The sequence below is a fragment of the Saccostrea echinata genome, unplaced genomic scaffold (assembly GCF_033153115.1).
Source record: "Saccostrea echinata isolate AGI-Se365-2 ecotype Australia unplaced genomic scaffold, CSIRO_AGI_Sech_v1 ptg000001l, whole genome shotgun sequence".
In the NCBI taxonomy this organism is placed as follows: domain Eukaryota; kingdom Metazoa; phylum Mollusca; class Bivalvia; order Ostreida; family Ostreidae; genus Saccostrea; species Saccostrea echinata.
In genome coordinates, this window is record NW_026889750.1 from 28,141,061 (window position 1) to 28,158,331 (window position 17,271).

Genomic DNA, 17,271 nt, shown 5'->3' on the forward strand with positions numbered 1-17,271 from the left:
AATCTTGAACGCAGCATTTGTCTGAGGCCAAATCGAAATTACCGGACGATATATACATTGTATTAAAGTTAACATTACTTTTCGTTGAAAACAATCCCTTTACATGTACAATACATAACTAAAACAGTTTTTTCAATTATAATGATAAAACCTGCTACAAAACATTATCATTCTTTTGTACATATTTTAAAAGTATCAAAGAAATGCAGGTTTTATTGCCATGGAATTCTGGTTCATGGTAATAGAAATAAAAAATGAAAGTGATTGAATCTGCAGAATGGCAGAAACCTATCCCATTTGGTTTAGGTCACTGCTGTTATCACATCTCCATAATTAATGCAGTGAGTCAAACTCCATCGATCGGGTCTTTCGAGTATTGCCAATCTGAACTGTATCGCCGGGACCAATACGAAGAATAAAAAATATTTAAGTTCTCCAAAAGATCGATAGAAGCTCTGACTAACGTGAAACCAGCTCTCTCCTCGCCGGGATCCGCTGATGGTTAGCTGGTGTCGTAGTGAATATTTCCATCGATCTGCACAGAATTTCCTACCTCCAAGTATCACTATTTTCTATCACATTCCTGGATTCCGCTCAGACATTTATTTATCATTGCGGCATATCACTGGCGTCTACTGTCCGGAATTGGAGACCTGGGGATGCGAGTCTGAAATATAACCTGTTTCCCTTTTAACAATTGTGAAGTGACTAAAGCAATTTTAGCGAAACATGAAGCCGATTTGGACTGTTTTGGTTGTGTTTGGAATAGTTCTTGTCTTTTCTCATCATTCCATACAGGAACCAATTAACAAATCAGGTAATATTTGCAATAATGTTTATTCTTTTTTATTCTTATACATGTGCTTATTAAAATTATTTAAGTTACAAAGATGTTAACTCTTTTTTTTATCCAAAAAACAAAACAACAAAAAAAACAATACATTTACATGTACAAGCTTAATTGTATCTAATGGGAGTTTATGAACTCTAATTTTCTTTATTTTAAATATAGCTAATAAATTATTATGTTACAGTAACTCTACATAATTTCTCATAAGGAAATTGTTCTTTCTGCGAAAGGTGGTAGATGCACCGAACTCGAACGGAAGCAAATTACATGTATTCAGTCTGAACTTATTGTCACTACACAGGAAAAAAAGTATCTATTTTTTATCAAAATTGAAATTTATCAAGGACTGAACCATACTTTTCCATATATATGTTTTTCTTAATAACTTGAAACATCCTGTAGAGTTTGTAAAATCTTTATTTCAAAGATTTTAGTGTTAAATGTTCTTAACCTTTGCATATAATACTAATCAACAAAAGAATGTTGTTATTAACATTGGCACTTAATTAATTATTGACATTCTTTTGAAGAAATCTTTGAAACTTGAAAATGTTCCATGCATACTTTGCCATTCACATAAGTTCAATAGTCTTTGGGTCTGTGTCATCAGACTTTCAAAAGGTGCGATAGACGCCATCAGAATTACAAAAGCCGAGATGCGGAAACTTCAAACGATTTTATGGTAGTGCAATTATTTAAAAAAAAAAAGGAAAAAAAAGACAATTCAATTACAATTCGTCTTGTTGCATTTTGTCTTTGATTTATTTCCCAGAAGACCAACGGATGTTAAAATTATCAAATAAAGTTATTAAACCCAATGAGAATAGAAGTAGTTTTGTTTGATTTACGATTTGACAACATCTTTAAGATACAGTAGCCATGAAAGTTCATCTGGTTTATTGCCAAATTTCAGGAAAATCAAATGAAATAAAATTCAATAGGTGTGAATCTGATCAACACTGTTATAATCATAAGTGATCGTTTGTTATGAACGTAAATACTGAATATAAATATTTTCTGCATAGCGCATACAGTCGCCGACATTGTACCTGTCATTCTGCGCGTTATACTTGATATCCTAATATTGATTCAGTTCATCAAATGTTTAGCCTCCAATTATTGGCATTTAATACAAATCATCCGGGGAATCAGCATTATGTACTATGACAATTATCTATGGACCCATTTAGACAGATAAAGCCCTGCTGGTGTAGAGTACCTATCAGACTGTCTGTATAATGGCTGCCATGTAGTTTAAGGTTTATGTTTACAGCTCACTATGGTATTCTCATGCAGAGTGACTTAGCTGTATCTATTTTAAAGACATAATTATAATTAGGTCTTTCCACCTTTCTGTGGAAAGACCTCTTGAAATGCTTATGTTTATTATTAGGTCTTTCCACCTTTCTGTGGAAAGACCTATTGATATTCTTCTGTTTATTATTAGGTCTTTCCACCTTTCTGTGGAAAGACCTATTGATATTCTTCTGTTTATTATTATTAGGTCTTTCCACCTTTCTGTGGAAAGACCTCTTGAAATGCTTATGTTTATTATTATTATTATTATTTTTCCGTTACCGCCTTTTGAACCGAAAGACTTTTCGAAGAACTTTATAGTTCATGATACTCGACATCAAAAGTTATTTCGAAAAACTACCCAACGAGTATGACCTATGACCCCTTTCGGAGTTCTTGCCCTTTAAACGAATAACCTTGTTATCGCTACTCCTTCGAAATCATAAACCGCAGAGGTACGAAACCTTAACCAATGTCTTCGACTAACTGAGTACTCGCTTCAAGGTTTCACTGCGAAAGAATTCGTCAACCCCTTTTATGAGTTATTGCCCCTGGACGTTTCTCATGTTTACGAATAATGAAAAACTTTTCTAAACGACAAGTCGTAAAGACATGGGACCAACTGCATAAGATTCTGTGACCTTAGACCTTGAACTTAAGGTCAAGGTCAAAGGTCAAGGTCATTCAAAATATAAGAAAATTAGCTCTTTTTATAGCTCTTTTGTCTTTCAACATATACTATATATCTTTGCATATTTGATATGTCCTTCTAAAAGTATTATAAAAATTTCATTCTTGTCCCCCAAGCTTGACCCATTCAAAAGTTGTCATCCCTTTCGCAATAAAACCTTGTTATCGCTACTCCTCCGAAACCGTAAACCGTAGACATTCCAAACCTTCATCAGTGTCTTCGACTCATTTAGTACACTCTTCAATCTATACAGTGCGAAAGGGTTCTTCGGCCCCTTCTATGAGTTACTGTCCCTGAAAGTTTTTGCTGCTTACATTTACTGAACTTTTTTTTAAAACGGTGTATCCTAGAGACATGGGACTAACTACATCGGCATATTTGACCTTTGACCTTGAAATATAGGTCAAGGTCAAAGGTCAAGGTCATTTAAAAACATAAGAAATCCCTTATATATGTGTAAAATATAGCAATTCACTAAATGACCTTGAACTTTGACCTTGACCTTTGACCTTGACATTGCTTTAAACGGAAAAGTTAGGACATGCATCCAGCTCCAGTATCAGGTAACAACACAGAAAGTAAAGATTTTTTTTTTTTTTTTTTTTTTTGTTAGGACCTTGACCTTTGACCTTGACCTTTGACCTTGACTCAAAGGTCACAATAAGGCTTAAGGATGTGGAAGTAGTTACAATTCTCTGTTTAAAAGAGGAATAAAATAAGTAATTCAAACCCCCCCCCCTTTCTTAAAAAAAAAAATCACATCAACAACAATGTAGAATATTACTCTAGAATTCAAACCAGACCTCGGATCGACACCAAATTTGGTACAAATGTAGTATAGACTTCAGAAAAACTTTCAGGAGAGTTTTACGGTGAGTCTTATAAGTTTGTAGAAGTCATGAAGTTTCACGGCAAAAACTACAAGTTCTGTTGTGTTGGAAATTTAAGTGCAGGTGAACGAAGAAATGATCTAAACCTTTTATCGGCTATTTCTTCAGATGTCGTTAGTAGCATTTAATTCTCCTGATATGATACGACATTTTAATACCAAGCATTCTCTCTTTCTTTTACATTTGGAATTTATTTGATTTTTATTTAGAATTAATCAGTTTCCAGAAATAGCGATTTTCGGTATATAAAAAAACAATTCTCGCTTTCATTGTCGTGTTTCCCTTCTAAAAATGCATGTTGGGAGTTTAATTTGTGCTATACACATATTTAATTTAACCCAAAGAAATGCTTATTTAAATGTTTCATATTTATTTCAGGATATTCAGACAGAAATGTAACAATCCGAACCCGATCTTTTAAGCTTACAACAAAGCTATTTACAAAAAATTCAGCATGCTCACAATATCGATGAATCGGGCTACAGTCCAGTAATACATATTCATTAGGGAACAGTGTTAACGTTTTCTCACGCAGCCCGTTCCTTATTATTTTATATACTGCTTGCAAATTCAGGAACTATTTCCTTTTACGGAACTTCTTTCTTCCCCTACCGATTCCAAAAATACGCTTGCATTTCTTCTATAGTCTTAAACAATTAACTTACGTATGTTATCGGAATGCGTGGCCGAATGGTTAGCGCACCTGCCTTTCAACCCAAGGGTTTTGAGTTCGAGCCCAGCTGGAGGAGCAATTTTTTTTTTTTTTTTTTTTTTCATTTTTTTTCATTTTTTGCATTTTTCTACTTTTTCTCAACCCAAATGACACGGAAACACTTAAAAAGGTGGAAAGGCCTCTAATTGTTCTCTGAACAATTAGTCTCCTAGTTATTATTATTATTATTAGGTCTTTCCACCTTTCTGTGGAAAGACCTATTGATATTCTTCTGTTTATTATTATTATTATTATTATTATTAGGTCTTTCCACCTTTCTGTGGAAAGACCTATTGAAATGCTTATGTTTATTATTATTATTATTATTTTTCCGTTACCGCCTTTTGAACCGAAAGACTTTTCGAAGAACTTTATAGTTCATGATACTCGACATCAAAAGTTATTTCGAAAAACTACCCAACGAGTATGACCTATGACCCCTTTCGGAGTTCTTGCCCTTTAAACGAATAACCTTGTTATCGCTACTCCTTCGAAATCATAAACCGCAGAGGTACGAAACCTTAACCAATGTCTTCGACTAACTGAGTACTCGCTTCAAGGTTTCACTGCGAAAGAATTCGTCGACCCCTTTTATGAGTTATTGCCCCTGGACGTTTCTCATGTTTACGAATAATGAAAAACTTTTCTAAACGACAAGTCGTAAAGACATGGGACCAACTGCATAAGATTCTTTGACCTTAGACCTTGAACTTAAGGTCAAGGTCAAAGGTCAAGGTCATTCAAAATATAAGAAAATTAGCTCTTTTTATAGCTCTTTTGTCTTTCAACATATACTATATATCTTTGCATATTTAATATGTCCTTCTAAAAGTATTATAAAAATTTCATTCTTGTCCCCCAAGCTTGACCCATTCAAAAGTTGTCATCCCTTTCGCAATAAAACCTTGTTATCGCTACTCCTCCGAAACCGTAAACCGTAGACATTCCAAACCTTCATCAGTGTCTTCGACTCATTTAGTACACTCTTCAATCTATACAGTGCGAAAGGGTTCTTCGGCCCCTTCTATGAGTTACTGTCCCTGAAAGTTTTTGCTGCTTACATTTACTGAACTTTTTTTTAAAACGGTGTATCCTAGAGACATGGGACTAACTACATCGGCATATTTGACCTTTGACCTTGAAATATAGGTCAAGGTCAAAGGTCAAGGTCATTTAAAAACATAAGAAATCCCTTATATATGTGTAAAATATAGCAATTCACTAAATGACCTTGAACTTTGACCTTGACCTTTGACCTTGACATTGCTTTAAACGGAAAAGTTAGGACATGCATCCAGCTCCAGTATCAGGTAAAAACACAGAAAGTAAAGATTTTTTTTTTTTTTTTTTTTTTTTTTTTTTTTTTTTGTTAGGACCTTGACCTTTGACCTTGACCTTTGACCTTGACTCAAAGGTCACAATAAGGCTTAAGGATGTGGAAGTAGTTACAATTCTCTGTTTAAAAGAGGAATAAAATAAGTAATTCAAACCCCCCCCCCCCTTTCTTAAAAAAAAAAATCACATCAACAACAATGTAGAATATTACTCTAGAATTCAAACCAGACCTCGGATCGACACCAAATTTGGTACAAATGTAGTATAGACTTCAGAAAAACTTTCAGGAGAGTTTTACGGTGAGTCTTATAAGTTTGTAGAAGTCATGAAGTTTCACGGCAAAAACTACAAGTTCTGTTGTGTTGGAAATTTAAGTGCAGGTGAACGAAGAAATGATCTAAACCTTTTATCGGCTATTTCTTCAGATGTCGTTAGTAGCATTTAATTCTCCTGATATGATACGACATTTTAATACCAAGCATTCTCTCTTTCTTTTACATTTGGAATTTATTTGATTTTTATTTAGAATTAATCAGTTTCCAGAAATAGCGATTTTCGGTATATAAAAAAACAATTCTCGCTTTCATTGTCGTGTTTCCCTTCTAAAAATGCATGTTGGGAGTTTAATTTGTGCTACACATATTTAATTTAACCCAAAGAAATGCTTATTTAAATGTTTCATATTTATTTCAGGATATTCAGACAGAAATGTAACAATCCGAACCCGATCTTTTAAGCTTACAACAAAGCTATTTACAAAAAATTCAGCATGCTCACAATATCGATGAATCGGGCTACAGTCCAGTAATACATATTCATTAGGGAACAGTGTTAACGTTTTCTCACGCAGCCCGTTCCTTATTATTTTATATACTGCTTGCAAATTCAGGAACTATTTCCTTTTACGGAACTTCTTTCTTCCCCTACCGATTCCAAAAATACGCTTGCATTTCTTCTATAGTCTTAAACAATTAACTTACGTATGTTATCGGAATGCGTGGCCGAATGGTTAGCGCACCTGCCTTTCAACCCAAGGGTTTTGAGTTCGAGCCCAGCTGGAGGAGCAATTTTTTTTTTTTTTTTTTTTTTCATTTTTTTTCATTTTTTGCATTTTTCTACTTTTTCTCAACCCAAATGACACGGAAACACTTAAAAAGGTGGAAAGGCCTCTAATTGTTCTCTGAACAATTAGTCTCCTAGTTAGGTCTTTCCACCTTTCTGTGGAAAGACCTATTGAAATGCTTATGTTTATTATTATTATTATTATTTTTCCGTTACCGCCTTTTGAACCGAAAGACTTTTCGAAGAACTTTATAGTTCATGATACTCGACATCAAAAGTTATTTCGAAAAACTACCCAACGAGTATGACCTACGACCCCTTTCGGAGTTCTTGCCCTTTGAACGAAAAACCTTGTTATCGCTACTCCTTCGAAACCATAAACCCCAGAGGTACGAAACCGTTACCAATGTTTTTGACTACTTGAGAGGACTTTTCAATCTTTCATTGCGAAATGATTTGTCGAGCCCTTTATTAAGTTATCCCCCCTGAGAGTTTTCGATGTTTACGAATAATGAAATATTTTTCAAAACGACAAGTCGTAAAGACATGGGACCAACTGCATTAAATTCTTTGACATTTGACCTTGACATTTATATAGAGGTCAAAGGTCAAGGTCATTCAAAATATGAGAAAATTAGCTTTTTAAATATCTCTTTTGTCTTTCGACATATACTGAATACCTTTGCATCTATAATATGTTCTTCTAAAACTATTTTAAGGATTTCATTCTTGTCCCCCAAGCTTGACCCATTCAAAAGTTGTCACCCCTTTCGCAATAAAACCTTGTTATCGCTACTCCTCCGAAACCGTAAACCGTAGAGATTCCAAACCTTCATCAGTGTCTTCGACTCATTTAGTACACTCTTCAATCTATGTAGTGCGAAAGGATACTTCGGCCCCTTGTATGAGTTAATGTCCCTGAAAGTTTTCGCTGCTTACATTTAATGAGCTTTTTTTCAAAGGGTCTATCCTAGAGACATGGGACCAACTGCATGGGCATGTTTGACCTTTGACCTTGAAATGTAGGTCAAGGTCAAAGGTCAAGGTCATTTAAAACCATAAGAAATTCCTTATATGTATGTAAAAATGTAACAATCAACTAAATGACCTTGACCTTGAACTTCGACCTTGACCTTTGACCTTGAACTTTGATGACCTTGGCCTTTGACCAAAAGGTCAGAATCAGTAATTAAATTACTCCTCTTCTCAAAAAAAAAAAAAAAAAAAAAAAAAAAAAAAAAAATCAAACCAATAGCAACGTAGAATATTTCTCAAAAACTCGTACAACACCTTGGATCGACATAAAATTTCGGGGGAACTGCAGAACAGACCGGAAAGAAACTTTCCTGAAAGTTTTACGCTGAATCTCTGAAGTATATAGAAATTATGAATGTTAACGGCAAACACTACATCTTTTCTCGTATCTGAAATTTAGGTGCCGATGAACATAAAAAGAATTGAAGCTTTTATCGGTTATTTCTTCAGTTGTTATGAATAGCAGTCGATTCTCTTGACATGATATGATATTTTAATACCAAGCATTCTTGATTTATTTAGTATGTGGAATTTATTTCAATTTTATTTAGAATTAATATTAATCGAATGAATGTCGAAAACAGCGATTTTTCAGAGCAAATAAATTTTCACGCTCTCATTGACACCTTTTTCTATCTAAAATGCATATCTGAGATTTTAATTTATGCTCCTTACATTTAATTCAGTCCACACACAGATGCTTATTTCAATCTTACCTAGTATTTCAGGATATTCAGTCATATCCGAACCCGATCCGATATTTTCATATATTTGTAAACAAAGTCACGGCACTGCAGTACTAATGCATCATAGGCTCTAAATGATTAACTCAATGCATTCAAATTATACACCAACTCAAATAATTTTTTTAAACCGAAAATCTGCATTCGTATTATACACCAATCGTGTTTCTCAAAACTATCTAATACTGATTACTACATTCCATAACAAACAAATCGCCACGTGCTTTTAGATTCCTATTTATTCCTAAACAATATATTTACTACCTCCATCTTCATCGGAATGCATGGCCTAATGGTTAGCGCACCTGCCTTTCAATCCAAGGGTTTTGGGTTCGATCCCTGCTGGAGGAGCAATTTCTTTTTTTTTTTTTTTTTTTTTTTTTTTTGCATTTTTCTTCTTTTTTTCAACCCAAATGACACGGAAACACTTAAAAAGGTGGAAAGGCCTCTAATTGTTCTCTGAACAATTAGTCTCCTAGTTATTATTATTATTTTTCCACCCCCTGATGTGATTCTATGTTTCAAGATATATCAAAAAGATTTATAGTCTATAAGAATGTACTCTTTAAAAGATTTTTGTAGTTGACCCTGCATGAATGAACTTTGACCTCTTAAGGAGTTACAAACCCTTTCGCAATAAAACCTTGTTATCGCTACTCCTTCGAAACCGTAAACCGTAGAGGTATGGAACCTTCACCAATGTCTTCGACTAATTGAGGGGACTCTTCAATCTTTTCATTGCGAAAGTATTCGTGCACCCCTTTTATGAGTTATTGCCCCTGAAAGTCTTTGATATTTATGAATAATGAAAAATTTTCAAAACGATAAGTCGTAGAGACATGGGACCAACTGCATAAGATTCATTAACCTTTGACCTAAAAATATTTGTAAAGGTCAAAGGTCAAGTTCATTCCAAAAATAAGAAATTAAGCTCTTTTTACAGCTCTTTTGTCTTTCAATATATACTATTGGTCTTTGCATCATTAATATGTACTCTTAAATCTATCTCAAAGATTTCATTCTTGTCCCCTAAGCTTAACCCCTTTGAAAGTTATTGCCCCTTGTGCGAAAAACCTTGTTATCGCTACTTCTCCTAAACCGTAAATCGCAGAGACATGAAACCTTCACTAATGTCTTCAGGGTCTTTAGTCACAACTTCAGTCTATTAGTGCAAAAGGATCTGCTGACCCCTTATGAGTTATTGCCCTTTAACGTCTTTGCGCTTACTATTAAACCTTATAACTTTAAAACTAAAAGTCCTAGAAGGATGGGGTTAAGTGCAATGTGACCCTTGACCTTTGACCTTGAATATTTGTTCAAGGTCAAAGGTCAAGGTCATTTCCAAATTTCTAAAATTTTAATATTTTCCATCTCTCAAGCCATCTCTGGTTTCTCCTGTATAAAAATAAACAGTAGAGAGTTAAATGTGAAGAATATATGAAATTTAAAGAAGGTGGAAAGACCTCTAATTGTTCGAGAACAATTAGTCTACTAGTTATTATTATTATTTTTCCACCCCCTGATGTGATTCTATGTTTCAAGATATATCAAAAAGATTTATAGTCTATAAGAATGTACTCTTTAAAAGATTTTTGTAGTTGACCCTGCGTGTATGAACTTTGACCTCTTAAGGAGTTACAACCCCTTTCGCAATAAAACCTTGTTATCGCTACTCCTTCAAAACCGTAAACCATAGAGGTATGGAACCTTCACCAATGTCTTCGACTAATTGAGGGGACTCTTCAATCTTTTCATTGCGAAAGTATTCGTGCACCCCTTTTATGAGTTATTGCCCCTGAAAGTCTTTGATATTTATGAATAATGAAAAATTTTCAAAACGATAAGTCGTAGAGACATGGGACCAACTGCATAAGATTCATTGACCTTTGACCTAAAAATATATGTAAAGGTCAAAGGTCAAGGTCATTCCAAAAATGAGAAATTAAGCTCTTTTTACAGCTCTTTTGTCTTTCAATATATACTATTGGTCTTTGCATCATTAATATGTACTCTTAAATCTATCTCAAAGATTTCATTCTTGTCCCCTAAGCTTAACCCCTTTGAAAGTTATTGCCCCTTGTGCGAAAAACCTTGTTATCGCTACTTCTCCTAAACCGTAAATCGCAGAGACATGAAACCTTCACTAATGTCTTCAGGGTCTTTAGTCACAACTTCAATCTATTAGTGCAAAAGGATCTGCTGACCCCTTATGAGTTATTGCCCTTTAACGTCTTTGCGCTTACTATTAAACCTTATAACTTTAAAACTAAAAGTCGTAGAAGGATGGGGTTAAGTGCAATGTGACCCTTGACCTTTGACCTTGAATATTTGTTCAAGGTCAAAGGTCAAGGTCATTTCCAAATTTCTAAAATTTTAATATTTTCCATCTCTCAAGCCATCTCTGGTTTCTCCTGTATAAAAATAAACAGTAGAGAGTTAAATGTGAAGAATATATGAAATTTAAAGAAGGTGGAAAGACCTCTAATTGTTCGAGAACAATTAGTCTACTAGTTATTATTATTATTATTATTATTATTATTATTTTTCCACCCCCTGATGTGATTCTATGTTTCAAGATATATCGAAAAGATTTATAGTCTATAAGAATGTACTCTTTAAAAGATTTTTATAGTTGACCCTGCGTGTATGAACTTTGACCCCTTAAGGAGTTACAACCCCTTTTGCAATAAAGCCTTGTTATCGCTACTCCTTCGAAACCGTAAACCGTAGAGGTATGGAACCTTCACCAATGTCTTCGACTAATTGAGGGGACTCTTCAATCTTTTAATTGCGAAAGTATTCGTCAACCCCTTTTATGAGTTATTGCCCCTGAAAGTCTTTGATATTTACGAATAATGAAAAATTTTCAAAACGATAAGTTGTAGAGACATGGGACCAACTGCATTACATTCATTGACCTTTGACCTAAAAATATATGGAAAGGTCAAAGGTCAAGGTTATTCCAAAAATGAGAAATTAAGCTCTTTTTACAGCTCTTCTGTCTTTCAATATATACTATTATTCTTTGCATCATTAATATGTACTCTTCAATTTATCTCAAAGATTTCATTCTTGTCCCCTAAGCTTAACCCCTTTGAAAGTTATTGCCCCTTGTGCGAAAAACCTTGTTATCGCTACTTCTCTGAAACCGTAAATCGCAGAGACACGAAACCTTCACTAATGTCTTCAGGGTCATTAGACACAACTTCAGATTACCAGAGCAAAAGGATCCGATGACCCCTTATATGAGTTATTGTCCTTTAACATCTTTGTACTTACTATAAAACCTTATAACTTTAAAACTAAAAGTTGTAGAAGGATGGGGTCAAGTGCAATGTGACCCTTGACCTTTGACCTTGAATATTTGTTCAAGGTCAAAGGTCAAGAACATTACCAAATTTTTAAAATTTTAATTTTCCATCTCTCAAGCCATTTCTGGTTTCTCCTATATAAAAATAAACAGTAGAGAGTTAAATGTGAAGAATATATGAAATTTAAAGAAGGTGGAAAGACCTCTAATTGTTCGCGAACAATTAGTCTACTAGTTATTATTATTATTCTTCTTTTTCTTCCCGGACTTTTGAAACCGCAAGACTTATCGAAAAACTTTATAGTTCATGATACTGGACATTAAAAGTTATTTCGAAAAACGACCCCCCGTGTTTGACCCATGACCTCTTACGAAGTTATTGCCTCTTTCGCAAGAATAGCCTGTTATCGCTACTCCTTCGAAACCATAAACCATAGAGTTACAGAACCTTCACCAATGTTTTCGACTACTCGAGAGGACTTTTCAATCTTTTCATTGCGAAACGATTTGTCGAGCCCTTTAATAAATTACTGCCCCTGAGAGTTTTTGATGTTTACGAATAATGACAAAATTCTCTAAACGATAAGTCGTAAAGACATGGGACCAACTGCATTAGATTTTGTGACCTCTGACCTTGAAATTTTTGTGAAGGTCAAAGGTCAAGGTCATTCAAAACATGAGAAAATTAGCTTTTTTAATATCTCTTTTGTCTTTCAACATATACTGAATATCTTTGCATCTATAATATGTCCTTCTAAAACTATTTCAAAGATTTCATTCTTGTCCCCCGACCTTGACCCATTCAAAAGTTGTCACCCCTTTTGCAACAAAACCTTGTTATCGCTACTCCTCCGAAAGCGTAAACCGTAGAGATTCAAAACCTTCATCAGTGTCTTCGACTCATTTAGTACTCTCTTCATTCTATCACTGCGAAAGCATTCTTTGGTCCCTTGTATGAGTTACTGCCCCTGAAAGTTTACGCTACTTACAATTAATGAACTTATTTTTAAAACGGTGTATCCTAGAGACATGGGACCAACTGCATCGGCATATTTGACCTTTGACCTTGAAATATAGGTCAAGGTCATTTAAAAACATAAAAAATCCCTCATATATGTGTAAAATATAGCAATTCACCAAATGACCTTGAACTTTGACCTTGAACTTTGACCTTGACATTGGGTCAAATAGAAAAGTTAGGACATGCATCCAGCTCCAGTATCAGGTAAAAATACAGAAAGTAAAGATTTCTTGTTGTTTTTTTTTGTTTTTTTAATGACCTTGACCTTTGACCTTTGACCTTGACTCAAAGGTCACAATAAGGCTTAAGCATGTGGAAGTAGTTACAATTCTTAGTTTAAAAGAGGCATAAAATAAATAATTCACCCCCCCCCCCCTTTTAAAAAAAAAAAAAAAAAAAAAAAAATCACATCAACAACAATGTAGAATATTACTCTGGAATTCAAACCAGACCTCGGATCGACACCAAATTTGGTACAAATGTAGTATAGACCTCAGAGAAACTTTCTGGAGAGTTTTACGGTGAGTCTTATAAGTTTATAGAAGTCATGAAGTTTCACGGCAAAAACTACAAGTTCTGTTGTGTTTGAAATTTAAGTGCAGGTGAACGAAGAAGTGATCTAAACCTTTTATCGGCTATTTCTTCAGATGTCGTTAGTAGCATTCGATTCTCCTGATATGATACGACATTTTAACACCAAGCATTCTCTCTTTCTCTTACATTTGGAATTTATTTGATTTTTATCTAGAATTAATCAGTTTCCAGAAATAGCGATTTTCGGTAGATTAAAAACAATTCTCGCTTTCATTGTCGTCTTTCCCTTCTAAAAATGCATGTTGGGAGTTTAATTTGTGATACACATATTTAATTTAACCCAAAGAAATGCTTATTTAAATTGTCCATATTTATTTTAGGATATTCAGTCAGAAATGTTAAAATCCGAACCCGATCTTTTAAGCTTACAAGAAAGCTATTTACAAAAAATTCAACATGCGCACAATATCGATGAATCGGGCTACAGTCCATTAATACATTTTCCTTAGGGAACAGTATTAACGTTTTCTCACGCAGCCCGTCCCTTATTATTTTATATACTGCTTGCAAATTCAGGAACTATTTCCTTTTACGGAACTTCTTTCTTCCCCTACCGATTCCAAAAATACGCTTGCATTTCTTCTATAGTCTTAAACAATTAACTTACGTATGTTATCGGAATGCGTGGCCGAATGGTTAGCGCACCTGCCTTTCAACCCAAGGGTTTTGAGTTCGAGCCCAGCTGGAGGAGCGTTTATTTTTTTTTTTTTTTTTTTTTTTTTTTTTTTGTGCATATTTTGCATTTTTCTCCTTTTTTTCAACCCAAATGACACGGAAACACTTAAAAAGGTGGAAAGGCCTCTAATTGTTCTCTGAACAATTAGTCTCCTAGTTTATTATAATACTGCGATATATGTCTATCAAATAAGTACCATTTATCATTTTAATATTTGTTTGAAACCAAAGCATAAAAATGTTTAAGATGAAAAAGTTTTGTTTTCTCATAATTATATGCAAAGTAGATTTTGCATTTTTAAATAGGAGTATATTTGTGTTGTCCAACAATAAGACTTATTTGTCTTTGAAGAATATTTTGCACAGTGTATTCTGAAAAATGTAAGGTATATGCATGTACATTAAAGATAAGATTCTTATCCAAATCAGCTTTATAAATACCTAGTTTTCAGTCTTAATTTTTAATGTCAAAAAGAAAATTTTGCATGTGAAAAGGTTTATGCCTTTTTGAGAATCTTGAGAACTAAAAATGGAAAATTCAGGGAAGTATTTAAAGCTATTATTAAAAGAACGTGGCTTAGAAAATTCATATTCCCAAATTTTAATTACAATACTGATAATTTACAAAAACTTTCTCAGAATAATTCCATAAGACTCTTTTATGGTCAAGAAATAAGACCTCTCCCTATGCCTACTAGCAAATTTTTGCCATAGACTATTCAACACATATCCTGTATTTGGATAATATTGTTTAGATACTGAAGTATCACGTCCGTCCAGTCAATTTTCCAATAAAAAGACATTTAGCTCAGCAGTGTTGCTTACAATATTTGATTTATCTAACCCCCTTTTTTCCTTTTTTCTCAAAATTTTGAGTCAAATGAAAATCAATCAAATTGTTTTGGAACAAAATTTAACAACGTATAAATGTGAAGTGGTGAAGGATTTTCAACGTTTTTATTTTTTTAAAATTATTATTATTATTATTTTTTTTTTTTTTTTGGATTATTACATAAATATGACAGGGATGTGATGCGTTTTGCTTGCTGTATAGTGTCGGTAAACAAAAAGAAAAAATCAGACTGCATTAAAAACTTTTCGGTTAATAAATGAATCCATTTTGCATAATAAACGTTAAAAAATATCGAAACTATTGCTATTGCGTGCATGATTCTCGTCTTGGGATCTAGAACTTTCTTTGATGTTCTTAGGAGTAAAAACTATCAAATCCAATTGCTTAGTTTCCAAAAAACTGTGTTTCTGGTTCAACTGTTTCCTTTGGCAGCAATCCAGACTTGCTTTCTGCTTTTCAGCTTGTCGTAACCAGAATTGGAAATAGAGATTAAGTGATCATCCACGAGACGTACACTTTTAATTCAGTAGTCATTCACGACTGTGTAGTAGTATTGATTATGCAAATCACTCCTTGTTTCCCCTCTGCTTGACAGGTTACATCTTCCTTTATTCCGTTAATAATTCAGTTAAGTCCGACATTCCTTCAGAAATAAGTGATACTAAGATTTGATACCTACTGGAAGAATCTCTTTAATTAGATTTTATATTATATACTGCAGCCTCATTGGTGATTTTTTAAAACAGAATATAGGTCTTTTATTCAAGCGCTGATTGCTTTAACGTTGAATATCAAAATAAAAAAAGAAGAAACTCTAAGAAATATAATAGTTATTAGAATATTAAGTTATTAAAATAAGATATTTCTAATAAAATTATTAAAATGATAATACGAGGACTTAAAAAACACCAAAGCTAATACTTGTTATGACGCTGAAGAGGTTTGCTTATATCTACTTTCAGCTATTTATTTATTTTTTATATAAAAGAGAAAAAAGCAGATTAAGAGATTTCTTTGTCGTTTTGTCTAGGTTTGGTCTTTGATTGATTGATTGATTGTATATTGTTTTACGTCCCATTCGAGAATTTTTCACTCATATAGAGACGTCACCATATACCGGTGAATGGCTTCAAATTTTGACCTATACTCGGCACTCAGGGCCATTGAGCAGTGAGGGATCTTTATCGTGCCAACGCCTGCCGTGACACGGGGCCTCGGTTTTTAAGGTCTCATCCGAAGGACCCGCAACTTTCACTTCAAAGTGCCGAGCGCTTGGCGAAGAAATAGTTGCTACCTATTTTTTTTATCGACTTAGGTCAGTCGCGGCCGTGATTCGAACAAACGACCTTCCGATCACGGAGCGAGCGCTCTACCGACTGAGCTACCGTGAACGGTGGTTTGGTCTTTGAAATAAAAGAATGGGACTGCTGAAGTCACAAACGGTCGAATAACATCATGACTCTAAAGCTCCTTCTTAATGTCAGGTGCTTCCACCTGAATCAATTTAACAATATCCCTAGAATTCTTACACTTCTTCCTTTTAATGTTTGCATTCCGCAATCTGTATATCTAAATAAAAACATCTTGACACTTGTTGCTAATAGTTGAACTCTGACATACATGTAGTTTAAAATTTAAAAATATATATGTCAATCAATTGTCCTTATATAGAGAAGTGAAGTAGGGATACAGACATTCTACACGAACTCTTCATGCATGCATGGGGTATTGCATGATAATTGCCTCGATATCAACTCGCCCACATCCTGGCTCTCGGGAAGTGCTTCTGGGATTTCAGCAGAGGCAAATCAATCCCAAACTGCTTTATTGTTGGCTGTGAACAAAATGTCATAGCTTTACCCACAGTCACGTTTTATCCCTTTATCATCTTTCTGATTTAAATGCCATTGATAGTGTGATCAGCCGTTAGATATCCAATGTGTTCAAATAAACCTTGCATGAACAATTATCCACGAAATTCAAAAACGATTCAAATGTTGGTTTATGCAGTTCATGCGATATTCAGTATTTTCTTATATTTCCCTTTTCCCAGTTAGCACAATAAAATTTGCACCACTTTTAAGATAATATACATGTATTGAATTTGACTCGTAAATCTTTAAATACAAATGACTGGAATGAGTCATTCTGAATCGATACGTCTGAAATGATTGAATTCCCCACAGAATTCTTATCATCCTATT

The 17,271-nt window shown here is 34.0% G+C and overlaps 1 protein-coding gene across 1 annotated transcript in view; it reads left to right on the forward strand.

Moving 5' to 3' along the window:
- Nucleotides 1-353: 353 nt before the first annotated feature.
- LOC133188670 (uncharacterized) overlaps nt 354-17,271 on the forward strand; it is a 36,013-nt gene continuing 19,095 nt past the window's right edge. Inside the window, exon 1 of the mRNA XM_061324176.1 lies at nt 354-817. Coding sequence (XP_061180160.1) covers nt 730-817 — 88 coding nt within the window. The 5' untranslated portion in view covers nt 354-729. The remainder of the gene's footprint in view (nt 818-17,271) is intronic.